The sequence below is a fragment of the Schistocerca piceifrons genome, chromosome 3 (genome assembly GCF_021461385.2).
Source record: "Schistocerca piceifrons isolate TAMUIC-IGC-003096 chromosome 3, iqSchPice1.1, whole genome shotgun sequence".
Classification (NCBI taxonomy): Eukaryota; Metazoa; Arthropoda; class Insecta; order Orthoptera; family Acrididae; genus Schistocerca; species Schistocerca piceifrons.
In genome coordinates, this window is record NC_060140.1 from 944,093,980 (window position 1) to 944,117,230 (window position 23,251).

Consider the following 23,251-nt stretch of genomic DNA (forward strand, 5'->3'; position numbering starts at 1 on the left):
CCGCCCCACGCGGCAGAGTTAACACTACCAAAGATCCTAAACACTTTGGTTCTCCACACGACCTATCGATGTAGTCGTTCGATAGCATAGTTTTCCCTAGGCCAGACCCAGCATAAAAATACAAATAATATTTACAAAACAACCAATTATACATTGACATAAATGCATATATATATATACAAATAGTAAAACAATTACAATATACAAAGACAGAGAAACGTCATATCTTCAGGTAACAAAATAAGGAAAAAAATTTATAGTACAATAGATGGAAATAGGAGGATATGCATTTCTGGCATTACAAGTCTGCCTGAATTCGATAGAGGGTGACAGCAGCTGAGGCAACCAGAACCATTTGTTCCGTCAGTGGGAACAATACCACTGGATAGAGCACGGTAATGAAATGGTTTTCTAGTTTTAAGCAGGATCTTTTTCATCTTTTTCACATTATCCACGTTTAGGAAGACATGCGGGGTTTGATGAAAATCGTTTAAACGCATACAATACCCCACGTCGGTGTACTCGAGAACTGGCAAATGCTATGAATTGTGATCTCCTCCATTGTACGACATTTGCAATCGGATGTATGGGTAACGAACGAATGTTTCAAGCTAAAATCACAACAATCAACGGGTGGGCCGTATGTGCATATCTGCTTGCTCGTCATTTACTGGCTCGTGAACAACAACGACCTTCCCTACCCTGTATCGTTACTGATGAGAAATGTTGTCTTTATGCTAACATGGGGAAAAGAAAGGATTGTTTGAGACCAGACAAAGCAGCAGCGGCCCTTTCGAAGACCTGCACGCATCCACAAAAGGTGAGGTTACACAGCCGGTGGAATAGCGATGGTGTAGTGTACTACGAATTGCTTCCCCACCGCATAACCATTACTGCTCACATTTACTGTCAACAGCTGAGATGTGCTGCAGACACAATCCAAAAACGATGACCAGGAAGACTGCGCGAAGCAATGTTACTCCACGATGAGGCCTGTCCGCATTCCGCTAGACTGACAAAAACACTATACAGGAGATGGATTGAGAAGTCACTCCATGTCCACGTTATTTACGTGATCTTGCACCCTCAGATTTTCACCTGACAGCTTTCTACCCAGAAACGCTCAAGGAACTTCATTTAGCAATGAAAATTCGCTCCGGGCATGGCTCAATGGGTACTTCACCTCAAAACTACGTGATTTCTACAGACGCTGAATCGAGAAGTTACCCCAGCGTTCGCAGACTGTTGTTAACTAGTGAAGGAGAACATCCTCATATTATTGGTGACTAAAATCTCTGTTATATGTATCTCTTGTGTTTATTAAACTCATGGAAAGACACTTCGAAGTTGTGCACCATTGCAGTAGATTGGAGCAGGTCGTTATTCTCACTAACAAGGGTGTTTCCTACATTTTCATCTCTGCGCACACGCTTCTTGTGCTTCGTAGCAGCTATGGAACGTACAGCACATGTTGGTGAGCTTTGATCAGTAATATTGTCAGAAGTATTTCGGTTGTTATTATCATAATGATGCTACTGTTAGCATCCCAATTGGTAGGCATGATAACGCTAAGTAAAATTTCGCTATAGGTAATTTTTTACTGCGCCTGCCTGGGATTCAGACATCTCAGTTCTCTCGGCTACTTATCATTTTAACATAACTCTGAGTGCACTCTATCTAAACAGGGGCTGAAGGACTTACTCGTTTTAATCACTTGCTTTATTGACCTGGAGCCAGATATTTACATGCCAGGTTTGATATGATTATTTTCTAACAGGCTAACTCGGATTTCAGTGTGGTTTTTGAACATTTTATTTAAATTTTTAAGTGATCTGTATGTTTTCTGGTTAGTATAACTCCCCTGTTACCTCCTACAAATGTTCTTTTTAGCTATGAGAAACCTCTGGTAGATGAAATCGGGCCCTTTGTCGGCCACGGTCGAGGCAGAAGCAGTTTATCAGGTGAGACTACGTGTTCTAGCTGACTGGGAAACAGCTGACAGACAGCTTCAATAATTCCTCAGTCTTATCTCAATGTTCAATTATCAAAAACGTCAGCAACTACTCCAATGACCAGTAATACTTCACCCCTTTTTTTAATGGATGAGTGAATATTTGTGCTACTGCCGAAAATGTTGGTGCAAACCTGTGGTAATAATTCGCCAAGTCCATGAAGTGAGGGTTTTTGCGGTGCGCGTCTGTCATTTAAATGTATAGCTGCTTTCATAGCAGAATTGAAATACGTTCCATACTCATCAATGGTTTAAATAACGTTGCTGAATTTTCAATAGTTTATTGTTTTTCTCTGGTTTTGATGTACTTTGATTGTGACAGTATGCCAGTGTAGTTCAAGTGCTAAAGACAATCATGTGCTTGCTTTCTTCCAAATAATAACAACTACAAACGATCTAATAATTTGTTTGGTAAAACCAACTAACTGAATGGCCGTTGCTATTAGAAGCAGAGATGCAGAAAGTGAACAACTAGAAAAAATTACATATGTGGACATAAATGTCCACAGAGCAGTGCTGGGGCAGTGGATAAATAGACTTTACTGTCGTTACTTCGTTATATTAAGCACTTAAGTTGTCTGTGCCACCATTTGACTTGGAACTTCCTGTAGAAATAACCTCTGAACTGTTAATAGTGCTGTTTCCGATAGGAATATTCTTATTATTACTAGTGATGTTATTATATTTTGTGCGTGTGAAGTTTTAAAGAACATACCAATCAGTTAGAACGCAAAACTTTTATTTGTAGTCATAGTGTCTGATCCTGCTGAGTAAATTGCAAGAAGGAACTTGTTTTCTTTCGGTGAGCTCGAAGAGTTGTGTGACCTTGCAGACTGGAAATTATGATCAGTATGCTTTCTGACTGAACGCAAAAACAGTTTTCAGGCTTTTTTAAACGGCGAAGGTAGGTGTAAAGTATGCCGCTCTTCAGCCGACAGATTTTGTGGCAAAGATCAAGAGAACAAATAATAAAAAACAGGCGATAAAATCGGAGACTTAGAGAGTAACAAGGCGAAAAGAAATCGTGAAACTGAAAACAACAATACAGGGATGATGACGCTAATAAAAATACATACGAAGCAGACAGGGAAAACAACAGACAATTAAAAAAACACGGCGACAGTCTGGATTCTGTTCGCAAAGGACATAAAATTCACACCTAGCGACAGCATGGTTTCTGTTCGCAACACGAGAAGACAAACAACACTGAATAGTCACTGGAACACTGCACTAAAAAGTTGGCAAATGTGACACCACAGTCGAGAGCAGGTGGGGGGAAACTGGACAGAAGATGGGAAAACAAAAAAGGGGGGAAAGGAGAGTAAAAGCGAAGGGGGGAGCCGGGAAAGGAGCTGAAGGAGGATGAGGACCCATAAGAGGGGGGGGCAGACGCGACAGGGAGTGGGGTAGGCAGAGGAGGGGAATACAAAAGGACTGGGAGGGAGAAGGGAGGTAGGGAGAGGTTTAGTGGGGAGAAAACAGGACGGAAGGGGGGGGGGGGTAAGGGGGAGCCCAGAGAAAGGACAGAGGAGAGGAGGGGGATTGAGGATCAGAGTTGATAGGAAGGATAAATGGAGGGAGAGAGGGCATCATCCGGGAGGGGGAGTTGACAGAAGCCACCTTGGGAAAGGAGATGGAGGGTGTAGAGATGGAGGGTAGGGGGGACACAACGGTGAAGACGTGGCAGGGGGCGGGGATGGGAGAGGAGAGGAGCAACCAGGGGGTGAGGGGATTCAATACGGCGGGAGGTGTAGAGGATGCGGATATGTTCGAGGAATAGGAGCAGATGGGGGAAAGGAATGAGATCATAGAGGATCTGCGTGGGGGACGGGAGGCGGATATGGAAGGCGAGGCGGGGTGCATGACGCTCAAGGATCTGGAGGGACTGATAGAATTTGGGGGGGGTCAACATCGTTCGTGGCACACAGACTGTTACTTCCGTGAAATCTAAGCGATCCAAGACGGTGTATGTCCTCGCTAGTTCACTTCCAAATTTTACGGAAACGCATGCAAGTCTTCCTAGCTTTGACGTCATCCGTAGCACAGGGCACGCATGTGTTTGACTGATGTGGACATGTTGATATCTCGGTGCGAAGTGTCTCTCCTCGCTGCTTATCTGGCCGTAGTTATACAGGGTGTTCAACTAAATGTGTTTGCCTCTGTAAGTTACGAAGTAATAGGAGACGGAAATATTTATTGTGGTAGCTCGCCATAAGACACGTTACACTGTCTGCAGATCTACGCACATAGTTTATTGCGTTATTATCCAAAGAGTTACAGCAAAAAGATACAATTTTTTAAATGGAACAATAGTTGTTTCTATCATGCACTGGAATCAGTAACACCAGCTGTGTATACATCAATTTAAATTACATTCCTATCACTTTTAGTTTAGGAGCTACAACCCTTCAAAGTTACAGGGGCAGAAACCACACACTGTACATAATACATGGCTTTGTGGTGGGTGATGGATGTTCTGGAGGTGGGAAGTTGATTTAAATGAGATATTCAAATGTGTGTCCATGTTCGTGAATGCACAATGCAATGCACCTTCTAAAGGATCTGCAGACGAGATGTAACATCGCCGGTGTCATGGAGCAACATTCGTCCTCGATGCGCCGTTTTAGATCATCTAGGGATGTGGGCTCAGTGACATAAACACGATCCTTTAGATATCCCCACAAAAAGAAATCTAATGGTGTTAAGTCGGGCGACCTTGCGGGCCATGAATGAGGGCCATGGCGGCCCAACCACCTTCCTGCAAACCTATTGTTTAGTTCTTCCACAACAGCACTCGCAGAATGGGCTGGGTGACCATCGTGCTGCATCCGCATATGGACTCTCGTGCATACACACATGTTCAAGGAGACCACCCAAACTGTCGACTATGAATGTGCGATATAATTCACCTGTCAGTGTACCTGGGAAGTAGTGTGGACCGATTATTTCATCCCCAAGGATTCCACACCGTACATTAATAGACCACCTATGTTGACCATCGACAGGTCGCACCCACCGAGGATTGTCTGCGGCCCAGCAGTGCACGTTATGGCGATTCACTGCACCATAATTTGTGAACGTGGACTCATCAGAGAACATAACACCTTGCAAAGACTCCAGCGTGAAATTACGCATGGTCCATCCACAGAATGTAACTCTCGCACGTAAATCGTTCCCATGCAGCTCCTGGGTCAGTGACAGGCGGTACGGGTGTAACCTGTGACTGTGTACAATGCGCCACACAGATGTGAGACTGACGCCAGCGACTGCAGCAACGGCTCGTAAGCTGACATGAGGATCTTGGTGTACTGCAGCTAAAACAAACACCTCCGTCTCCTCACTTCTTGCAGTTCTTCGTCTGTTACTGTGGCGCATTACCAAGCTGCCTGTTTCCCAAAGTCGTCGTTCGGCACGTAAGAACGTAATGGCTGCCAGTGCTCATCACCCAGGATATCTTACGACGTACGCCACGGCTGCTTCAGTGGCATCGTGTCGGCACTCGCCAAGCGTTAGCAACATGTCAACGTACCCATTGTTCATGTATGCCATCTTCATCCAACATCAATAACTGTGGTGTATTGAGCCCCGTTTGTTTGTGTGGGTCGAACTGCCGTGTGCGGCGACAGTCGGCAGTCTAACAGCCCATCGAGGAAGCTTCTCGCCCCGTGACACCAGCGACGTTAGAACTCGGCTCCACCACATTTAGAAGGCGCATTGCATTATGTGTAGCGTGTGTGGTATCTGCCCCTGAAACTTTGAAGGGTTGTAGCTCCCAAACTAAAAGTGATAGGAGTGTAATTTAAATTGATGTATACACAGCTGGTGTTACTGATTGAAGTGCATGATAGAAACAACTATTGTTCCATTTAAAAAATTGTATCTTTTTGCTGTAAGTCTTTGGATAATAACACAGTAAACTATGTTCATAGCTCCGCAGACAGTGTAACGTTTCTTATGGTGAGCTACCACAGTAAATATTTCCGTCGCCTGTTACTTCATAACTTACAGAGGCAAACACATTTAATGAAACACTGTGTATATCTACAAGGCTCATGAACCATTCAGTTATCAGCTGCACACAACCCTTTCTGACCACGGGTTACCTGATCAGTCTTTCAGTATGCGAGTTCTTCCAGTTCTTCCAGTGGGGCTATGTCGAGGTAGAGGTTCCATCTTTCGATGTCACTCTGTGAGAACCGATGGTTATTAGCTTCTCCACGTTCAAAGGATACATCACACTGGATGCTTGAAGTTGCTTCACAACAGCACAATTTTCAGTTCCTCTTGAAAATGGTCTGGATACGAAGGATGAACTCGGTTGTGAACTTATGTAATGTATATATCAGGAAATGGAATGCCCTTAAATTAATAGAACTGACAATCCACGTTACTGTAGCTACTAAGAACATCAGATCAAGAGGGCTTGTTGAGAAAGGAGCTTCAGACTGACCATCCATCTGTCATACTATATGTGGACCAACCATTAAGTCCATCTAACATCTGTGTAAAATCTTGATAATTTTCTTTGTATGACGATGGTAAAATCGTATACTTAAGTTCATTTTTTGTACAAACATCGCTTAATGACAATTTTTAAGCAGACTGCACAGTAAAGAATGTGTCGTAAGCCCACTTAAAGGAATCCGTTCATGTTGAGACTCTTTGAACGATACGGAATAATGTGCGCATTTCTGGCTGTTACTAGTTCAGTGCACCTGCTGGCTATCTACTCACTGGTGATAGCCGTGAGCCGACTGAGCGTGAACCCTTTCCTGGGGATAGTGGCGCAGGGGGCGGCCAAGCTGCCTGCCCACTTCATGGTGAACTACTTTGCGGCGAGGTTCGGTCGCCGTTGGCCCAGTGTAGGGAGTGCACTGTTGGCTGCACTGGCCAGTCTCCTCATCTTCTGCCTGCTGACTGGTGAGCTGCACCCATGCGTCTTTGTTGATTTAGCCTCTATTTTGTCAAAAAATTGGATGAAAATCATAAGGGATCACAGTTAGTTTTCCAACAGTCAGAGAAGGGAGCTGTGGTAACTAGCTGGGTCAATAATGAAATCAGTAGAAATGGAGCAAAGCCAACATACGAGGTGCATTCAAGTTCTAAGGCCTCCGTTTTTTTTTTCTAATTAACTACTCACCCGAAATCGATGAAACTGGCGTTACTTCTCGACGTAACCGCCCTGCAGACGTACACATTTTCACAACGCTGACGCCATGATTCCATGGCAGCGGCGAAGGCTTCTTTAGGAGTCTGTTTTGACCACTGGAAAATCGCTGAGACAATACATCTACATCTACATTGATACTCCGCAAGCCACCCAACGGTGTGTGGCGGAGGGCACTTTACGTGCCACTGTCATTACCTCCCTTTCCTGTTCCAGTCGCGTATGGTTCGCGGGAAGAACGACTGTCTGAAAGCCTCCGTGCGCGCTCTAATCTCTCTAATTTTACATTCGTGATCTCCTCGGGAGGTATAAGTAGGGGGAAGCAATATATTCGATACCTCATCCAGAAACGCACACTCTCGAAACCTGGCGAGCAAGCTACACCGCGATGCAGAGCGCCTCTCTTGCAGAGTCTGCCACTTGAGTGTATTAAACATCTCCGTAACGCTATCACGGTTACCAAATAACCCTGTGACGAAACGCGCCGCTCTTCTTTGGATCTTCTCTATCTCCTCCGTCAGACCGATCCGGTACGGATCCCACACTGATGAGCAATACTCAAGTATAGGTCGAACGAGTGTTTTGTAAGCCACCTCCTTTGTTGATGGACTACATTTTCTAAGCACTCTCCCAATGAATCTCAACCTGGTACCCGCCTTACCAACAATTAATTTTATATGATCATTCCACTTCAAATTGTTCCGCACGCATACTCCCAGATATTTTACAGAAGTAACTGCTACCAGTGTTTGCTCCGCTATCATATAATCATACAATAAAGGATCCTTCTTTCTATGTATTCGCAATACATTACATTTGTCTATGTTAAGGGTCAGTTGCCACTCCCTGCACCAAGTGCCTATCCGCTGTAGATCTTCCTGCATTTCGCTACAATTTTCTAATGCTGCAACTTCTCTGTATACTACAGCATCATCCGCGAAAAGCCGCATGGAACTTCCGACACAATCTACTAAGTCATTTATATATATATATTGTGAAAAGCAATGGTCCCATAACACTCCCCTGTGGCACGCCAGAGGTTACTTTAACGTCTGTAGACGTCTCTCCATTGATAACAACATGCTGTGTTCCGTTTGCTAAAAACTCTTCAATCCAGCCACACAGCTGGTCTGATATTCCGTAGGCTCTTACTTTGTTTATCAGGCGACAGTGCGGAACTGTATCGAACGCCTTCCGGAAGTCAAGAAAAATAGCATCTACCTGGGAGCCCGTATCTAATATTTTCTGGGTCTCATGAACAAATAAGGCGAGTTGGGTCTCACACGATCGCTGTTTCCGGAATCCATGGTGATTCCTACATAGTAGATTCTGAGTTTCCAGAAATGACATGATACGTGAGCAAAAAACATGTTCTAAAATTCTACAAGAGATCGACGTAAGAGATATAGGTCTATAGTTTTGCGCATCTGCTCGACGACCCTTCTTGAAGACTGAGACTATCTGTGCTCTTTTCCAATCATTTGGAACCCTCCGTTCCTCTAGAGACTTGCGGTACACGGCTGTTAGAAGGGGGGCAAGTTCTTTCGCGTACTCTGTGTAGAATCGAATTGGTATCCCGTCAGGTCCAGTGGACTTTCCTCTATTGAGTGATTCCAGTTGCTTTTCTATTCCTTGGACACTTATTTCGATGTCAGCCATTTCTTCGTTTGTGCGAGGATTTAGAGAAGGAACTGCAGTGCGGTCTTCCTCTGTGAAACAGCTTTGGAAAAAGGTGTTTAGTATTTCAGCTTTACGCGTGTCATCCTCTGTTTCAATGCCATCATCATCCCGTAGTGTCTGGATATGCTGTTTCGAGCCACTTACTGATTTAACGTAAGACCAGAACTTCCTAGGATTTTCTATCAAGTCGGTACATGGAATTTTACTTTCGAATTCACTGAACGCTTGGAGGATAGCCCTCCTTACGCTAACTTTGACATCGTTTAGCTTCTGTTTGTCTGAGAGGTTTTGGCTGCGTTTAAACTTGGAGTGGAGCTCTCTTTGCTTTCGCAGTAGTTTCCTAACTTTGTTGTTGTACCACGGTGGGTTTTTCCCGTCCCTCACAGTTTTACTCGGCACGTACCTGTCTAAAACGCATTTTACGATTGCCTTGAACTTTTTCCATAAACACTCAACATTGTGTGTCGGAACAGAAATTTTCGTTTTGATCTGTTAGGTAGTCTGAAATCTGCCTTCTATTACTCTTGCTAAACAGATAAACCTTCCTCCCTTTTTTTATATTCCTATTAACTTCCATATTCAGGGATGCTGCAACGGCCTTATGATCACTGATTCCTTGTTCTGTACATACAGAGTCGAAAAGTTCGGGTCTGTTTGTTATCAGTAGGTCCAAGATGTTATCTCCACGAGTCGGTTCTCTGTTTAATTGCTCGAGGTAATTTTCGGATAGTGCACTCAGTATAATGTCACTCGATGCTCTGTCCCTACCACCCGTCCTAAACACCTGAGTGTCCCAGTCTATATCTGGTAAATTGAAATCTCCACCTAAGACTATAACATGCTGAGAAAATTTATGTGAAATGTATTCCAAATTTTCTCTCAGTTGTTCTGCCACTAATGCTGCTGAGTCGGGAGGTCGGTAAAAGGAGCCAATTATTATCCTAGTTCGGTTGTTTAGTGTAACCTCCACCCATAATAATTCACAGGAAGTATCCACTTCTACTTCACTACAGGATAAACTACTACTAACAGCGACGAACACTCCTCCACCGGTTGCATGCAATCTATCCTTTCTAAACACCATCTGTACCTTTGTAAAAATTTCGGCAGAATTTATCTCTGGCTTAAGCCAGCTTTCTGTACCTATAACGATTTCAGCTTCGGTGCTTTCTATCAGCGCTTGAAGTTCCGGTACTTTACCAACGCAGCTTCGACAGTTGACAATTACAATACCGATTGCTGCTTGGTCCCCGCATGTCCTGACTTTGCCCCGCACCCGTTGAGGCTGTTGCCCTTTCTGTACTTGCCCAAGGCCATCTAACCTAAAAAACCGCCCAGCCCACGCCACACAACCCCTGCTACCCGTGTAGCCGCATGTTGCGTGTAGTGGACTCCTGACCTATCCAGCGGAACCCGAAACCCCACCACCCTATGACGCAAGTCGAGGAATCTGCAGCCCACACGGTCGCAGAACCGTCTCAGCCTCTGATTCAGACCCTCCACTCGGCTCTGTACCAAAGGTCCGCAGTCAGTCCTGTCGACGATGCTGCAGATGGTGAGCTCTGCTTTCATCCCGCTAGCGAGACTGGCAGTCTTCACCAAATCAGATAGCCGCCGGTAGCCAGAGAGGATTTCCTCCGATCCATAGCGACACACATCATTGGTGCCGACATGAGCGACCACCTGCAGATGGGTGCACCCTGTACCCTTCATGGCATCCGGAAGGACCCTTTCCACATCTGGAATGACTCCCCCCGGTATGCACACGGAGTGCACATTGGTTTTCTTCCCCTCTCTTGCTGCCATTTCCCTAAGGGGCCCCATCACGCGCCAGCACAGCTGGTGAATGTGTGGCCACGGAGAGTGTCTTTCATTGTTGGAAAAATCCAAAAGTCACTAGGAGCCAGGTCAGGTGAGTAGGGCTCATCAGGAATCACTTCAAAGTTGCTATCAAGAAGAAACTGTTGCGTAACGTTAGCTCGATGTGCGGCTGCGTTGTCTCGGTGAAACAGCACATGCGCAGCCCTTCCCGGACGTTTTTGTTGCAGTGCAGGAAGGAATTTGTTCTTCAAAACATTTTCGTAGGATGCACCTGTTACCGTAGTGCCCTTTGGAACGCAATGGGTAAGGATTACGCCCTCGCTGTCCCAGAACATAGACACCATCATTTTTTCAGCACTGGCAGTTACCCGAAATTTTTTTGGTGGCGGTGAATCTGTGTGCTTCCATTGAGCTGACTGGCGCTTTGTTTCTGGATTGAAAAATGGCATCCACGTCTCATCCATTGTCACAACCGACGAAAAGAAAGTCCCATTCGTGCTGTCGTTGCGCGTCAACATTGCTCGGCCATGTGCCACACAGGCAGCCGTGTAGTCGTCCGTCAGCATTCGTGGCACCCACCTGGATGACAGTTTTCGCATTTTCAGGTCGTCATGCAGGATTGTGTGCACGGAACCCACAGAAATACCAACTCTGGAGGCGATCTGTTCGACAGTCATTCGGCGATCCCCCAAAACAATTCTCTCCACTTTCTCGATCATGTCGTCAGACCGGCTTGTGCGAGCCCGAGATTGTTTCGGTTTGTTGTCACACGATGTTCTGCCTTCATTAAACTGTCGCACCCACGAACGCACTTTCGACACATCTATAACTCCATCACCACATGTCTCCTTCAACTGTCGATGAATTTCAATTGGTTTCACACCACGCAAATTCAGAAAACGAATGATTGCACGCTGTTCAAGTAAGGAAAACGTCGCCATTTTAAGTATTTAAAACAGTTCTCATTCTCGCCGCTGGCGCTAAAATTCCACCTGCTGTACAGTGCTGCCATCTCTGGGACGTATTGACAATGAACACGGCCTCATTTTAAAACAATGCGCATGTTTCTTTCCAGTCCGGAGGAAAAAAATCGGAGGCCTTAGAACTTGAATGCACCTCATACAGTCATCTTGTGTAGAGACTATGACGGAGTGATACTAACAGACTGGAGATGGGTAAAACTGAAAGAGCAGTGGAAATATTTTCATAAAAGAATGGTCGCTTTTCCCATTGCTCATAGACTGTGGCATAATTAATAACCACCTGTTAGACACTGACGAAATTCAGTAATAAATGACCAAGTACAGTAACATGTGATGATGATTAATATACGCTGTTACACACTCGAATGTTTAGAATACCATCCCCAATGCAAATTTGGTGTGGTGCTTATTCACCTTGGCCTAATGGTGTAGTGTAGGAAACTATTCTGCTTTGAGAAAGGGGTAATGCACTTAGTTTCCTATTTACAGCAATAAGTCATTGTAAGTAATTGAATCGATCATGAATGGGATAGCAGATTTTATGGGGAATACAATACAACAAGTGCGAAAACGATATACTGTCCTAACTGGACACAAAAAATACTCAAATATGCTGATTAATACAATGTACAGCTATACAGTTAATTCATAAATTTAATCAGCTCGAAAAGAATACCAAAAATGCTGACAATATGATCAATAGTAAAATAAACAGAAATATGCTGAAATTTGACCTAAATCATAAAAGCGAGTGTAAGTACTCTCTGTGTCAATATTCAGCCACTTCGACAATGGGGAAGAACAAAAATGAGAGAAAAAATCCATATCAATTATGGGAAAAATTGTTTGCTGATGCTAGATGGCAGTCTTAGTGGCTCACAACTTCTGCTTGTTGCCTGTTGTTGGCCCACAGATAGCTCTGTAAATGAAACGCGATCTACACAAACTGACAAAGGCGAATTACCAGCCTGATGACCCATAATCAGCCCTATGATTTCCGAGTACATTATCAGAGGAACATGCCATTGGTTAAAGTAACTGTTTGGTGCAAGCACTATATACAGCTACAAAATATAATCCGTTCTGAAAGTGGAGACCATCCACAGCTCATAATTAAACTCAAGTCCAGAAACATGGATTCAATCCAAAAGCTCTTGCTTGGAAAATGTACAAAATCAAGTAATTATAATTTATTTCTGCTGTAAGCTGTTGACAATGCTTATTATAATTATACATAAAGTGGTTATTTAAGAAACAGTATGAAATTCAGATAGAAGAGAGGAATAACAGTTACTCAATTTTACAAGTTAAGCACCATTTTGTTAGTAACCAAGGATGAATGCCCACATATAATAAGATGAAGTTTTCTTGTCATATGCATCTGTTTGAAAATAAGGACTACACCACTGAACTTGTTATAATAATTATCTGAGAAGCATACTCAAAATCAATAAACTTTATCAGATAACATCTCAGAATTGGAACCCAATTTATTTTAGGGTATACTTCTTAATAGAAATATAATTTATTGTTTGAAGATGCAAATGTACATTTTATGTTGTGTCACACTAGGTTGTTAGGTTTATAGAGACACATTATCAATGTGTGTACTGAAACAAAAAAATGTGATCACATATTAAAGAACTGGATAATACGTTTACAAGAGATAAATGTTATGATTAGTGCTTTTGTACCTAATCTAAAATACTGAAAATGCTGTAGAATCTCTGCAGAATTTATATTATTCCTATATTATTCGATCATAGGTTTATTTATTCATGATATACCAAATACTTGTCAGATATACATTTAAAGATAGTATCTTCCAGTCATTATTGCTACAATTTGTTAAACTGCTTGATGTGTTGCGATACAAAGATAATAAAAAATTGTAGGTTGAATACTTATAAATTAACTCCATAGTTCAATGAACATACTATTTATTTTAAGATAATTATGGTACCTTTTATTTCCTTATACTGACTGTTTGGAGCTATTGACAGGATTAAATAACTGTAGTTACACTTAGAAAAAGCAGAAACAGTTGAAGTAAAAATGGAGAAGAAGTGAAATGGTGCATCTGATCTAACTTAAACTATTATAGTAAAGAGTCTGCTGCAAAGTGTAACACTACGACTGCTAGTAACACTGACAGAATATAATGTAAATGTAGAAACAAATTGGGTTAAAATGGGATTATTATATCAAGAAAGGAATCCAAACATTTAATAAAAAAAAGGAATCTTAGAGTTGAAATTTGATTAACAAATCCATACTGATCAAATTTCAATTGTTATCATTAAATTATGAATGTACATCTGGAAACTGTAGCAAAATGAAGTAAAGTGTCAAAAGAGTTGCCCATATCGTGAATTACAGCCTGGCTGTAGTTCTCAGCTCTTTCTTCACACTTATGTCAGTCTGTGCCAGGCTGGATTTACATGTCTGCATCCGAACTACAGCAACACAAAAAGCTAAAAACGAAACTGCTGAAACAAAGTTTGCAAAATTCACAGACATATGGCGTACATAATGTGTCTTCCAGTGTATTAGAGTAAGGGTGTGATGTTCCTGTTTAATCGCTTTCCAAGGGAATGACGAAGAGGTTAATATGTTAGCTCGCTCTGTTATTGGCGGGTGAACGTATATCTCTCTCTCAGAACTGAACACACAAAACTTCTCTTCCTGCACAGAACACATCGCGGGTGCAGCCATCGTGATGGCGACCATGCTGATGCAGTTCAGCGCCGTCGCCGGTATAGGCATGGTAAACCTGCAGAGCATCGAGTTGCACCCCACGTGTCTCCGCCAGATCGCAACGGGTGTCGAGTATGCCGTTGGTGGAATTTCCATGTCTTCCCTGCCCTACCTGGCACTGATGGTACGTGAAATGTAAGACGTTGCACATCAGTAGGTGGAAATAAGCCTTACTGCTCGATTACGAGGTTTTTCGTCCAAGTTCAGTCGCAGACGCTGCATGGGAGGTGTTTCGGATGGTACATAAGTATAGATTCGATTAGTTTAATACTTGATCCATAGATCATGAATACGACACTTTGTAATGATGTGGAACGTGTCAGGTCAATAAAAGATGTCTGTACTAGATATTACATAACACAAAATATTGCATGACACTAATGTTTAAGTTGTTTTTTTTTCCTTAATTTATGTCTAAAGATTCAGCCAATGAGTAGAAGGAGTTGTCATCTAGAAATTCTTTTAATATTTTTTAAATGTTAGTTGGCTATCTGTCAGGCTTTTGATGCTGTTTGGTAGACGACCAAAGACTTTTGTGGCAGCACAATTTACCCCTTTCTGTGCCAAAGTCAGATTTAATCATGCATAGTGAAGATCATCCTTTCTCCTGGTGTTATAGCTATGCACACTGCTATTACTTTTGAACTGGGTTGGATTATTAACAACAAATTTCATAAGTGAATGTATACACTGTGAGGTTACTGTGAGGATCCCTAGATCCTTAAATAGATGTCTGCAGGATGACCGTGGGTGGGCTCCAGCAATTATTCTGATTACACGTTTTTGAGCAATGAATACTTTTCTACCCAACGATGAATTACCCCAGAATATGATGCCATACGAAAGCAGTGAATGAAAGTAGGCACAGTAAGCTAATTTAATGAGATTCTTATCACCAAAATTTGCAATAACCCTAATAGCATACGTAGCTGAACTCAGACATTTCAGCAGACCATCAATGTGTTGCTTCCAGTTTAACCTCTCATCAATGGACACACCTAAAAATTTGAAAATTCTACCTTAGCTACAGACTTCCGTTCAAAGTCTATATTTATTACTGGAGTTGTGCCATTTACTGTACGGAACTGTATATACTGCGTTTTATCAAAATTTAAAGCGAGTCCGTTTGCTGAGAACCACTTAATAATTTTGTGAAAAACATTGTTTAAAATTACATCACTTAGTTCTTGGTTTTTGGATGTTATTACTATACTTGTATCATCAGCAAAAAGAACTAACTTTGCATCTTCATCATTGTGGAATGGTAAGTCATTAATGTATATCAAGAACAGTAAAGGACCTAAGACCAAACCCTGTGGGACCCCGTGCTTGATAGCCCTCCAGTTTGAGGAATCAGCTGTTGTTTTAACATTACATGAACCACTTTTTTCAACTTCCTGCATTCTTCCAGTTAAGTATGAATTAAACCATTTGTGTACTGCCCCACTCAAGCCATAATGATTTAGCTTATCTAAAAGAATTCCATGATTTACTGTAAAAAATTGGAGCACACGATTGAAGAAGCACTAAGTACACTATTAGTTCCTCATAAGTACACTATCTGAACTATCAGGACCCCCTTCTGTAAAGCGGAATCGACCACTGGATGTCCCGAGAGGCTGACGTGCCATTATAAAACGAGGCGGGGAGTCCTGCGTTGTCAGTAGAGAAGCAGGGATAGCAGAATTGGACTGTCGGAAGAGCTCAGTGACTTAGAAGGCGGACTATCCACTGGCTTTCACCTGATTATGTGAAGTGGAAACACGAATGGACAACCGCAGCTAAACCGAAATCAGACAGACTTAATCAGACCTCATGTACTGACGAACTGGGACCATCGAGCATTGCGGAGTGTAATCCTCAAGAGTCCAATGAAATCAGTTGAAGTAATCACTAGGGAATTCCAAAGTAATAGCACAGTGACTGTACGTAGGGAGTCAAAAATAATGGCGTACAATGGTCGATGAGGGGTTCTTAACCCATCCATTTTAGTAGTCAGTTCTAAGTGACACTTGAGGAGGTGTAAAGAGTGACATGTAACCGCCGTGTTCAGTTGTTAAAAACTTAGTCAGCTGGTCTCATAATTTTGAAGTGAGAGTTAGTATGAATGTCGCGTAATAAATATTTCATGTGAAGTGCCGTTGCGACAGAGGTAAAGGTCAACTGTGGAAACTAAGCCACTGAATATTAAAAGTAATGTGCTGACGTAATGTTCTGACAGAAATTAATAATGCGGATAATAAGATTAAAACTGAATGTAGTATTGTCAAATGGGAGACTGGTCAGCTTGACAGTGCACAGCATACCGTAGCAATAATGCTTAATGATGATCTTTTGAGTTATAATTCACAAGTTGCAAGTATTTTGAACAATCACTTTCCGAATGTAGCAGCAAAAATAGGGTAAAAGTTGAAGAAGCAAAAAAAATGTATTAAAATCCAGAATGAGAAGTTTCATGTATTAAAATCCAGAATGAGAAGTTTCATGTATTAAAATGTCACTCCCCAGGACTTTAGGCCTTTAGAAATAGGACCAACACCCCCCAATGAAATTAAGGGAATTATAAATATTCTGAAAAACATGAGATCATGTGATGTTGTGGGGTTTCTAACAGAATTTTGGAGTGTTGTTCTAATTTAATAAATGGAGTCCTTAGTGATATATGTAATGTTTCGCTGACACCGGGAATTTTTCCAGACAGATTGAAATGTGCAATTGTCAAACCTCTTCATAAGAAAGAGGGCAAGAGTGACTTAAATAATTATAGACCAGTCTCATTGCTGACTTCATTTTCTAAAATATTCGAAAAAGTTATGTATTCAGGAGTAGTCTCACATTTAAGTGAAAATAATTTACTCAGCATGTCACAGTTGAGATTCTGGAAGGGTTACTCGACTGAGAATGCTATCTACACATTGACCCATCAAATAGCACAAGCCCTAAATAACCAATTATCACCAGTTGGTATTTTTTGTGATCTTTCCAAGGCATTTGACTGTATGGATCATGTCACACTCTTAGAAAAACTCAGTTTTTATGGAATTGAAGGCTAGACACAAAGTTGGTTTGAATCATACTTAACAAACAGAAAGCAAAAAGTTGTGCTGAATAACACAAATAATCTTAGGAGGTTTGTAAATTCTAGTGAATGGGGAGTTATCACAAAGGGAGTCCCACAGGGTTCAATTTTGGGTCATCTGCTATTCCTCATTCATGTGAATGGTCTCTCACTTAACATTCAGCAAGCAGAACTAGTACTTTTTGCAGATGACACAAGTGTTATAATAGATCCCACTCCAGGAAAAACAGCTGAAAATAGTGTTAAGGATATCTTCCAATGAATTATTAAGTGAGTCTCAGAAAATGGACTCTCCCTTAATTTTGAAAAAAACTCACTCAAACAGAGCCATACCGAAAATTGATGTAGCATATGAACAGGGTTCAGTTAAGAGGGTAGATTTCTCCAAATTTCGAGTGTTCACATTGATGACAATCTGAACTGGAAGAAGCATATTACTGGACTTCTCAAGCAATTAAGTTCATCTTCTTTCGTTCTTCGTATAATCACTAGTCTTGGTAATAAACAGATCAGCCTCCTAACGTACTTTGTATATTTCCACTCGATAATGTCTTATGGAATAGTTTTCTGGGGTGATTGCACAAAAGAGAGCAGTGAGAACAATTAGTGGTGTTCACCCAAGGATGTTATGTGGGCACCTATTCAAGGAGTTACGTATTTTAACTGCACCATCAGAGTACATATATTCGCTAATGAAATTCTTTATAAATAATCCACTCAATTCGTGAGAACAGCGATGTTCATACGTACAACACTAGAGGAAAAAATGACCTTTCCTATCCGTTATTGAAGCTGTCAGTTGCTCAAAAAGGAGTACATTATGCAGCAACAAAAACCTTTGATCATTTTCCCAACAACATAAAGTGTCTGGCAGGTAGCAGATCAAGTTTTAAATCTAGCTTAAAATCATTCCTTTTGGACAACTCCTTTTATTTCATGGACGAGTTTCTGTTCCTGAACTGGTAAAAAAAAAAGTACCTCTAAATGTAATTATTTATTTCTCGTTCAGCTACAGGCAAAGCGTGATACACTTACAAACATCAACATAAAAATTTAAATTAACATTAACAATGATTTACAATAAAATTTTCAGGGTTTCCAGCCACAAAAGTGCTTGGTCACTTATCACATGTATGTCCATCAGATTTCCTCCCTTAAGTCCGTGTACGTCGCACTCAACTATATGCTGCATGGTTTGACTCTCTCCGCACTCACAATTGGGGTCCTGGGAGAAACCCCACTTTTTCAACAAATATCCGCACCGACCAACACCTGTCCGCAGACGATTTAGAGTTACCCACACTCTACGTTGGAGTTGGAAGCCTGGAACTCGTTGAGATGGGTCCTCAATAAGGAAACTGTTATTCACTTTGCTTTCCTGCCATTGCTGTTTCCACAGGTTATCGATATCAATCTGTTGTTTGAGTTCTTTCCAGAAGGGATTTCTTGACATCAGTCTGTCAGGGGGAGGAGGTAGGTCCCTGAACTTTTCTTTGTACCTCTGGATTGCTCTTTCACGTCTAATCGAGGGTGGTTCGATATTGGCAAGGACGGGCAGCCAAGGTTTCGGGGTGGGTCTTACTGTTCCTGTTATGAGCCTCATTGTCTCGTTAAGTTGCACATCAATATATCTGACATGCCTACTGCGGGCCCAGACGGGTGCGCAATATTCCGCTACACTATACAGAAGTGCCAGTGCTGATGTGCGTAGAGTTTCAGTGGAACATCCCCAGGTTGTTCCTGCCAGTTTCATTATGATGTTGTTTCTTGTTTTCATTTTTTGGGCGACTTCGTACAGGTGGCTCTTATATGTGAGAGTGCGATCTAGCTTAACACCCAGATATTTTGGCGTTCTATCGTTTTTCAACAATTTACCTTTTATTTGCACTTTTAGCTCACGATTTGCATCTTTGTTACACAAGTGCATTATTGATGCCACGGATTTAGTCGGATTTACTTTGAGGTGCCAGTTGTCATAATATTGTTGTAGTCGTTCCAGATCCCTGTTTAAAATTTCTTCCAGTTCTTCGAAAGTTTTGGCGTGAGCCGCGATAGCGATGTCATCTGCATACATAAAAGAACGAGATTCCAGGTTTGGGATGTCCGCTATGTATAAATTGAAAAGGCATGGAGCCAGCACAGACCCTTGGGGGAGACCATTTTGTAGTGTCCTGTAGCTGCTTGTTTTCCCATTCAGAGATACCTTGAATCTCCTGTTTATCAACATATTTCTGACTAGATCTATGATCTTCTTGCATTTCACGACTTTTGACAGTTTATACAGTATCCCTTTTGTCCATACGGTGTCGTATGCTGAGGTGAGATCTAATAATACCATGCCTGTTTTCTTTTTGTTTTGGTAACCTCTTTCAATGAAAGTGGTTAGGGCGAGAACTTGGTCGCAACAGTCTCTTCCTTTTCGAAAACCGCCTTGCTCTGGGGGAAGAGCAGCTTCTATTTTACTTTCTATTCTGCCTAGGATGACTCGTTCAAACAGCTTGTAAGTGGTGCACAATAAAGATATCGGTCTATAATCTTTAGCATTCTCTCCTGTTTTCCCTGGTTTCTGGATGGCTATGACTTGTGCGTTTTTCCATTGCTTTGGTAACCGGCTGGTATCTATGATATTAGAGAAAAGAGAAGACAGCCATACTCTTCCCTTTGGCCCGAGGTTCTTCAAGAATTCTGGAAGAAGGCCGTCACAGCCAGCTGCTTTACCAGGTGACATTTTCTTTAGTGCTATATTTATCTCTTCTTGTGTTACCCAGTTCGCTAAACCTGCTTCCTCCTCGCTTGCATCTAGCTCTTCGTTCATCAGTTGGTGCAGTTCTTTTTTCTTCGAGGCGGAGGCATGGATTCTGGATGTTTGTAGTATAGAAGAGCATATCTTGTTAGGGGTCATTTTATTATTGATGTTCCGTCCCTTGAATTGTGCTCCGCCAAGTTTCCTCAGTAGACTCCAGCTCTTCTGTGAGGAGTGCGTAAAGTCCATTTGTTCCATCCGCTTTTGCCATCTCTGTTTGCGTTCCTCGTCCATAGCTCTTATGAGCTGTTCTCCTAGTTCTGGATTCTCTGTTTTGTTATATTCATCAAGTAGTTGTTCGCATTCCTTTGTCCAGCATGGGATGTATTCTTTCCGCGCTCCTCTTGGTATTGAGTTATGTGCCGCTTTGATAATTAACTTCGTAAATCTGTCGTAATTTTCTGGGATTGGGGGAATTCTGTTTACATTATTTTCAATGGTATCTTTAAACTTAACCCAGTTAGCCTTCCTGAGGTTCCAGCGGGCTACAGGGGGGCTCCTTATTACTGGTATTTGGATCCCAAGGTCTATAATAACTGGTCTGTGTTGGCTCCGAGGAATACGGCTCAGTACAGTTCTCTTGGACGGAAGTGCTATTCCAGTTTCTCCAGATGAGACAAAACAAAGATCGGGCGTTGATGTTGTGCCCCACGCTCCTGAACAGAAGGTGGGGGTATCTTTTGCATCGTATATTAATGTATAATTATTTATATCTGCCCAGTCTGCCAGCATGAGTCCTTCTTTGTCGCAAGACTGGTAGCACCATCTGGGGTGGTGGGAGTTAAAATCGCCAATTATGACTGCAGGGTGTTGTGGGTTAGGTAAAACAGGTTGTTCCCATTTTTCTGAAGGTGGCTTGTACACGTTATACACAGTCATATCGTTTAGTTTGATTCCCACGGCAAATTCGTGGTGCATAGTTTCCTCAATATTATCAACCAGTTCTTTCTTGATCAGTGTTGCAATACCGTGTTTATTATGGGCTTTATAGCCCACAATTTCATAGCCTGGTATTAGAAGTCTCGAGATATTTTCTTCTGATAGATGTGTTTCCTGCAAGGTCAGCACATCAATTTTTTCTTCTGTTAGTAGCTTTGTGAGGATGTCTCCTTTTGTCCTCGTGTATCCTTCTATGTTAACTTGGCATATACGTATTCGTCCACGCACTTGGCTCCGGGGGGGAAACTGAGGCATTTGTCTCGCTCTCTTGCGTAACTTCGCCTGTGAGGGCCGGGAGGTATTACTACGTCCGGCCGCCGTTTGGTGGTGACATTTGCTTCTCGTGTCGCAGCTCGTTCTGAGCATTTCGATTTTCTTCTCGCAATGCGATCGTTGTGCGGCACGATACTGGGGGGGTAGGCCACGTCGAGGCTGTCACCATCTACCCAAATGTAATTGCATGTGTAGAACTAAAAATTTCAGTAATATTAATATTAGAGCTATTCATGTGTGTATATATATCTTGTAATCTGACTTGTTCCACATCATATCGATAAAATAACCCCGAAAATGATCTATGGAACATGGCAGTGTTAAATACTTTTCAAATGAATCTTCGGTATGAGAGTCGAATAATTATCTATACATTTATCAATAAGAAAAAATTATTAAGTTTCTTTATATTGCCTCCTAGGGCGAATTCTCCGAAGAAAAGTCAGATTCCGGCTAATGAGCCCGACCACTACACACTTGTAGTTGTTTCGTTCCTTTACACACGTACTTGAATTGCACTGTTCGCTTCTTTTACGGGATTTCTCTTCGCCACTTTGCTTATATAGTTGTGGTGCCGGCCCTGGCACTTAGCTAATCATCTACATCTACATCTACATCCATACTCCGTAAGCCACCTGACGGTGTGTGGCGGAGGGTACCTTGAGTACCTCTATCGGTTCTCCCTTCTATTCCAGTCTCGTTCGTGGAAAGAAAGATTGTCGGTATGCCTCTGTGTGGGCTCTAATCTCTTTGATTTTATCCTCATGATCTCTTCGCGAGATATACGTAGGTGGGAGCAATATACACTAATGCTCCAGGTGTTAGAATGCACGGCTAACCGGGCTGGCTTGGCCTCATACTTAAAAGTGAACGGTATACTGGTAAACAATTTTGTGGCTTTCGGATGTTTACCAGTTTTCCGACAGTAATTCGGAGCTGCTTTCGTGGAGTACTCATAAGTTGTTCATTTGATGTCAAGAAATTGAACAACAGTGTACATCAGTGCTGTCCAACTTTCTTATGTGTTTATTGTTTTAGCACATTTAACTCATGCCTAAGGTGAGGCTTTTGCTGCTGTGAACATAGTCGCTGTTTTAGCATTTCTACTGCAATTGCTGCTAACACAAACGTATAGTACTATAATAGTATTTCAAAGAATTATGATTAAAATAGCTTGGATTTACAACTTACATAATTAACGTGAAATTTAGTACTGCACAATCGCTGTAAGTTCAGTAACATCTGATGTGTACCTGGAACGAGCTGTTCTTAATGTGTCATCTAAATGTGAGTCTGTCAGGCTGGATCGATATTTTCTTGACGCTGCTCATAAGTGAAAATGTGACGTCATGGAAGGCAGTGCGGCTATGTGCAGGACGACAAAAGCAGCAAAAGAATGTCAACACTTGACAGTGGCCGAGGATTACTGGACCGAAAGCTCATGGATTTTATACCATTCGCTCCTGCTGGAAGCTCGAAAGAATTTTATCGCCCATTGGGTGTAAGTTCAGTAACATCTGATGTGTACCTGGAACGAGCTGTTCTTAATGTGTCATCTAAATGTGAGTCTGTCAGGCTGGATCGATATTTTCTTGACGCTGCTCATAAGTGAAAATGTGATGTCACGGAAGGCAGTGCGGCTATGTGCAGGACGACAAAAGCAACAAAAGAATGTCAACACTTGACAGTGGCCGAGGATTACTGGACCGAAAGCTCGTGGACTTTAAACCATTCGCTG

General features: G+C 42.1%; 1 protein-coding gene across 1 annotated transcript in view; it reads left to right on the forward strand.

Annotated features, from left to right (window-relative positions):
• Positions 1 to 23,251, forward strand: part of LOC124789719 (solute carrier family 22 member 7-like) — a 154,953-nt gene that overhangs the window by 115,297 nt on the left and 16,405 nt on the right. The window contains exons 7-8 of the mRNA XM_047257170.1: positions 6,717 to 6,931; positions 14,356 to 14,543. Of these exons, the coding sequence (XP_047113126.1) occupies positions 6,717 to 6,931; positions 14,356 to 14,543 (403 nt within the window). The remainder of the gene's footprint in view (positions 1 to 6,716; positions 6,932 to 14,355; positions 14,544 to 23,251) is intronic.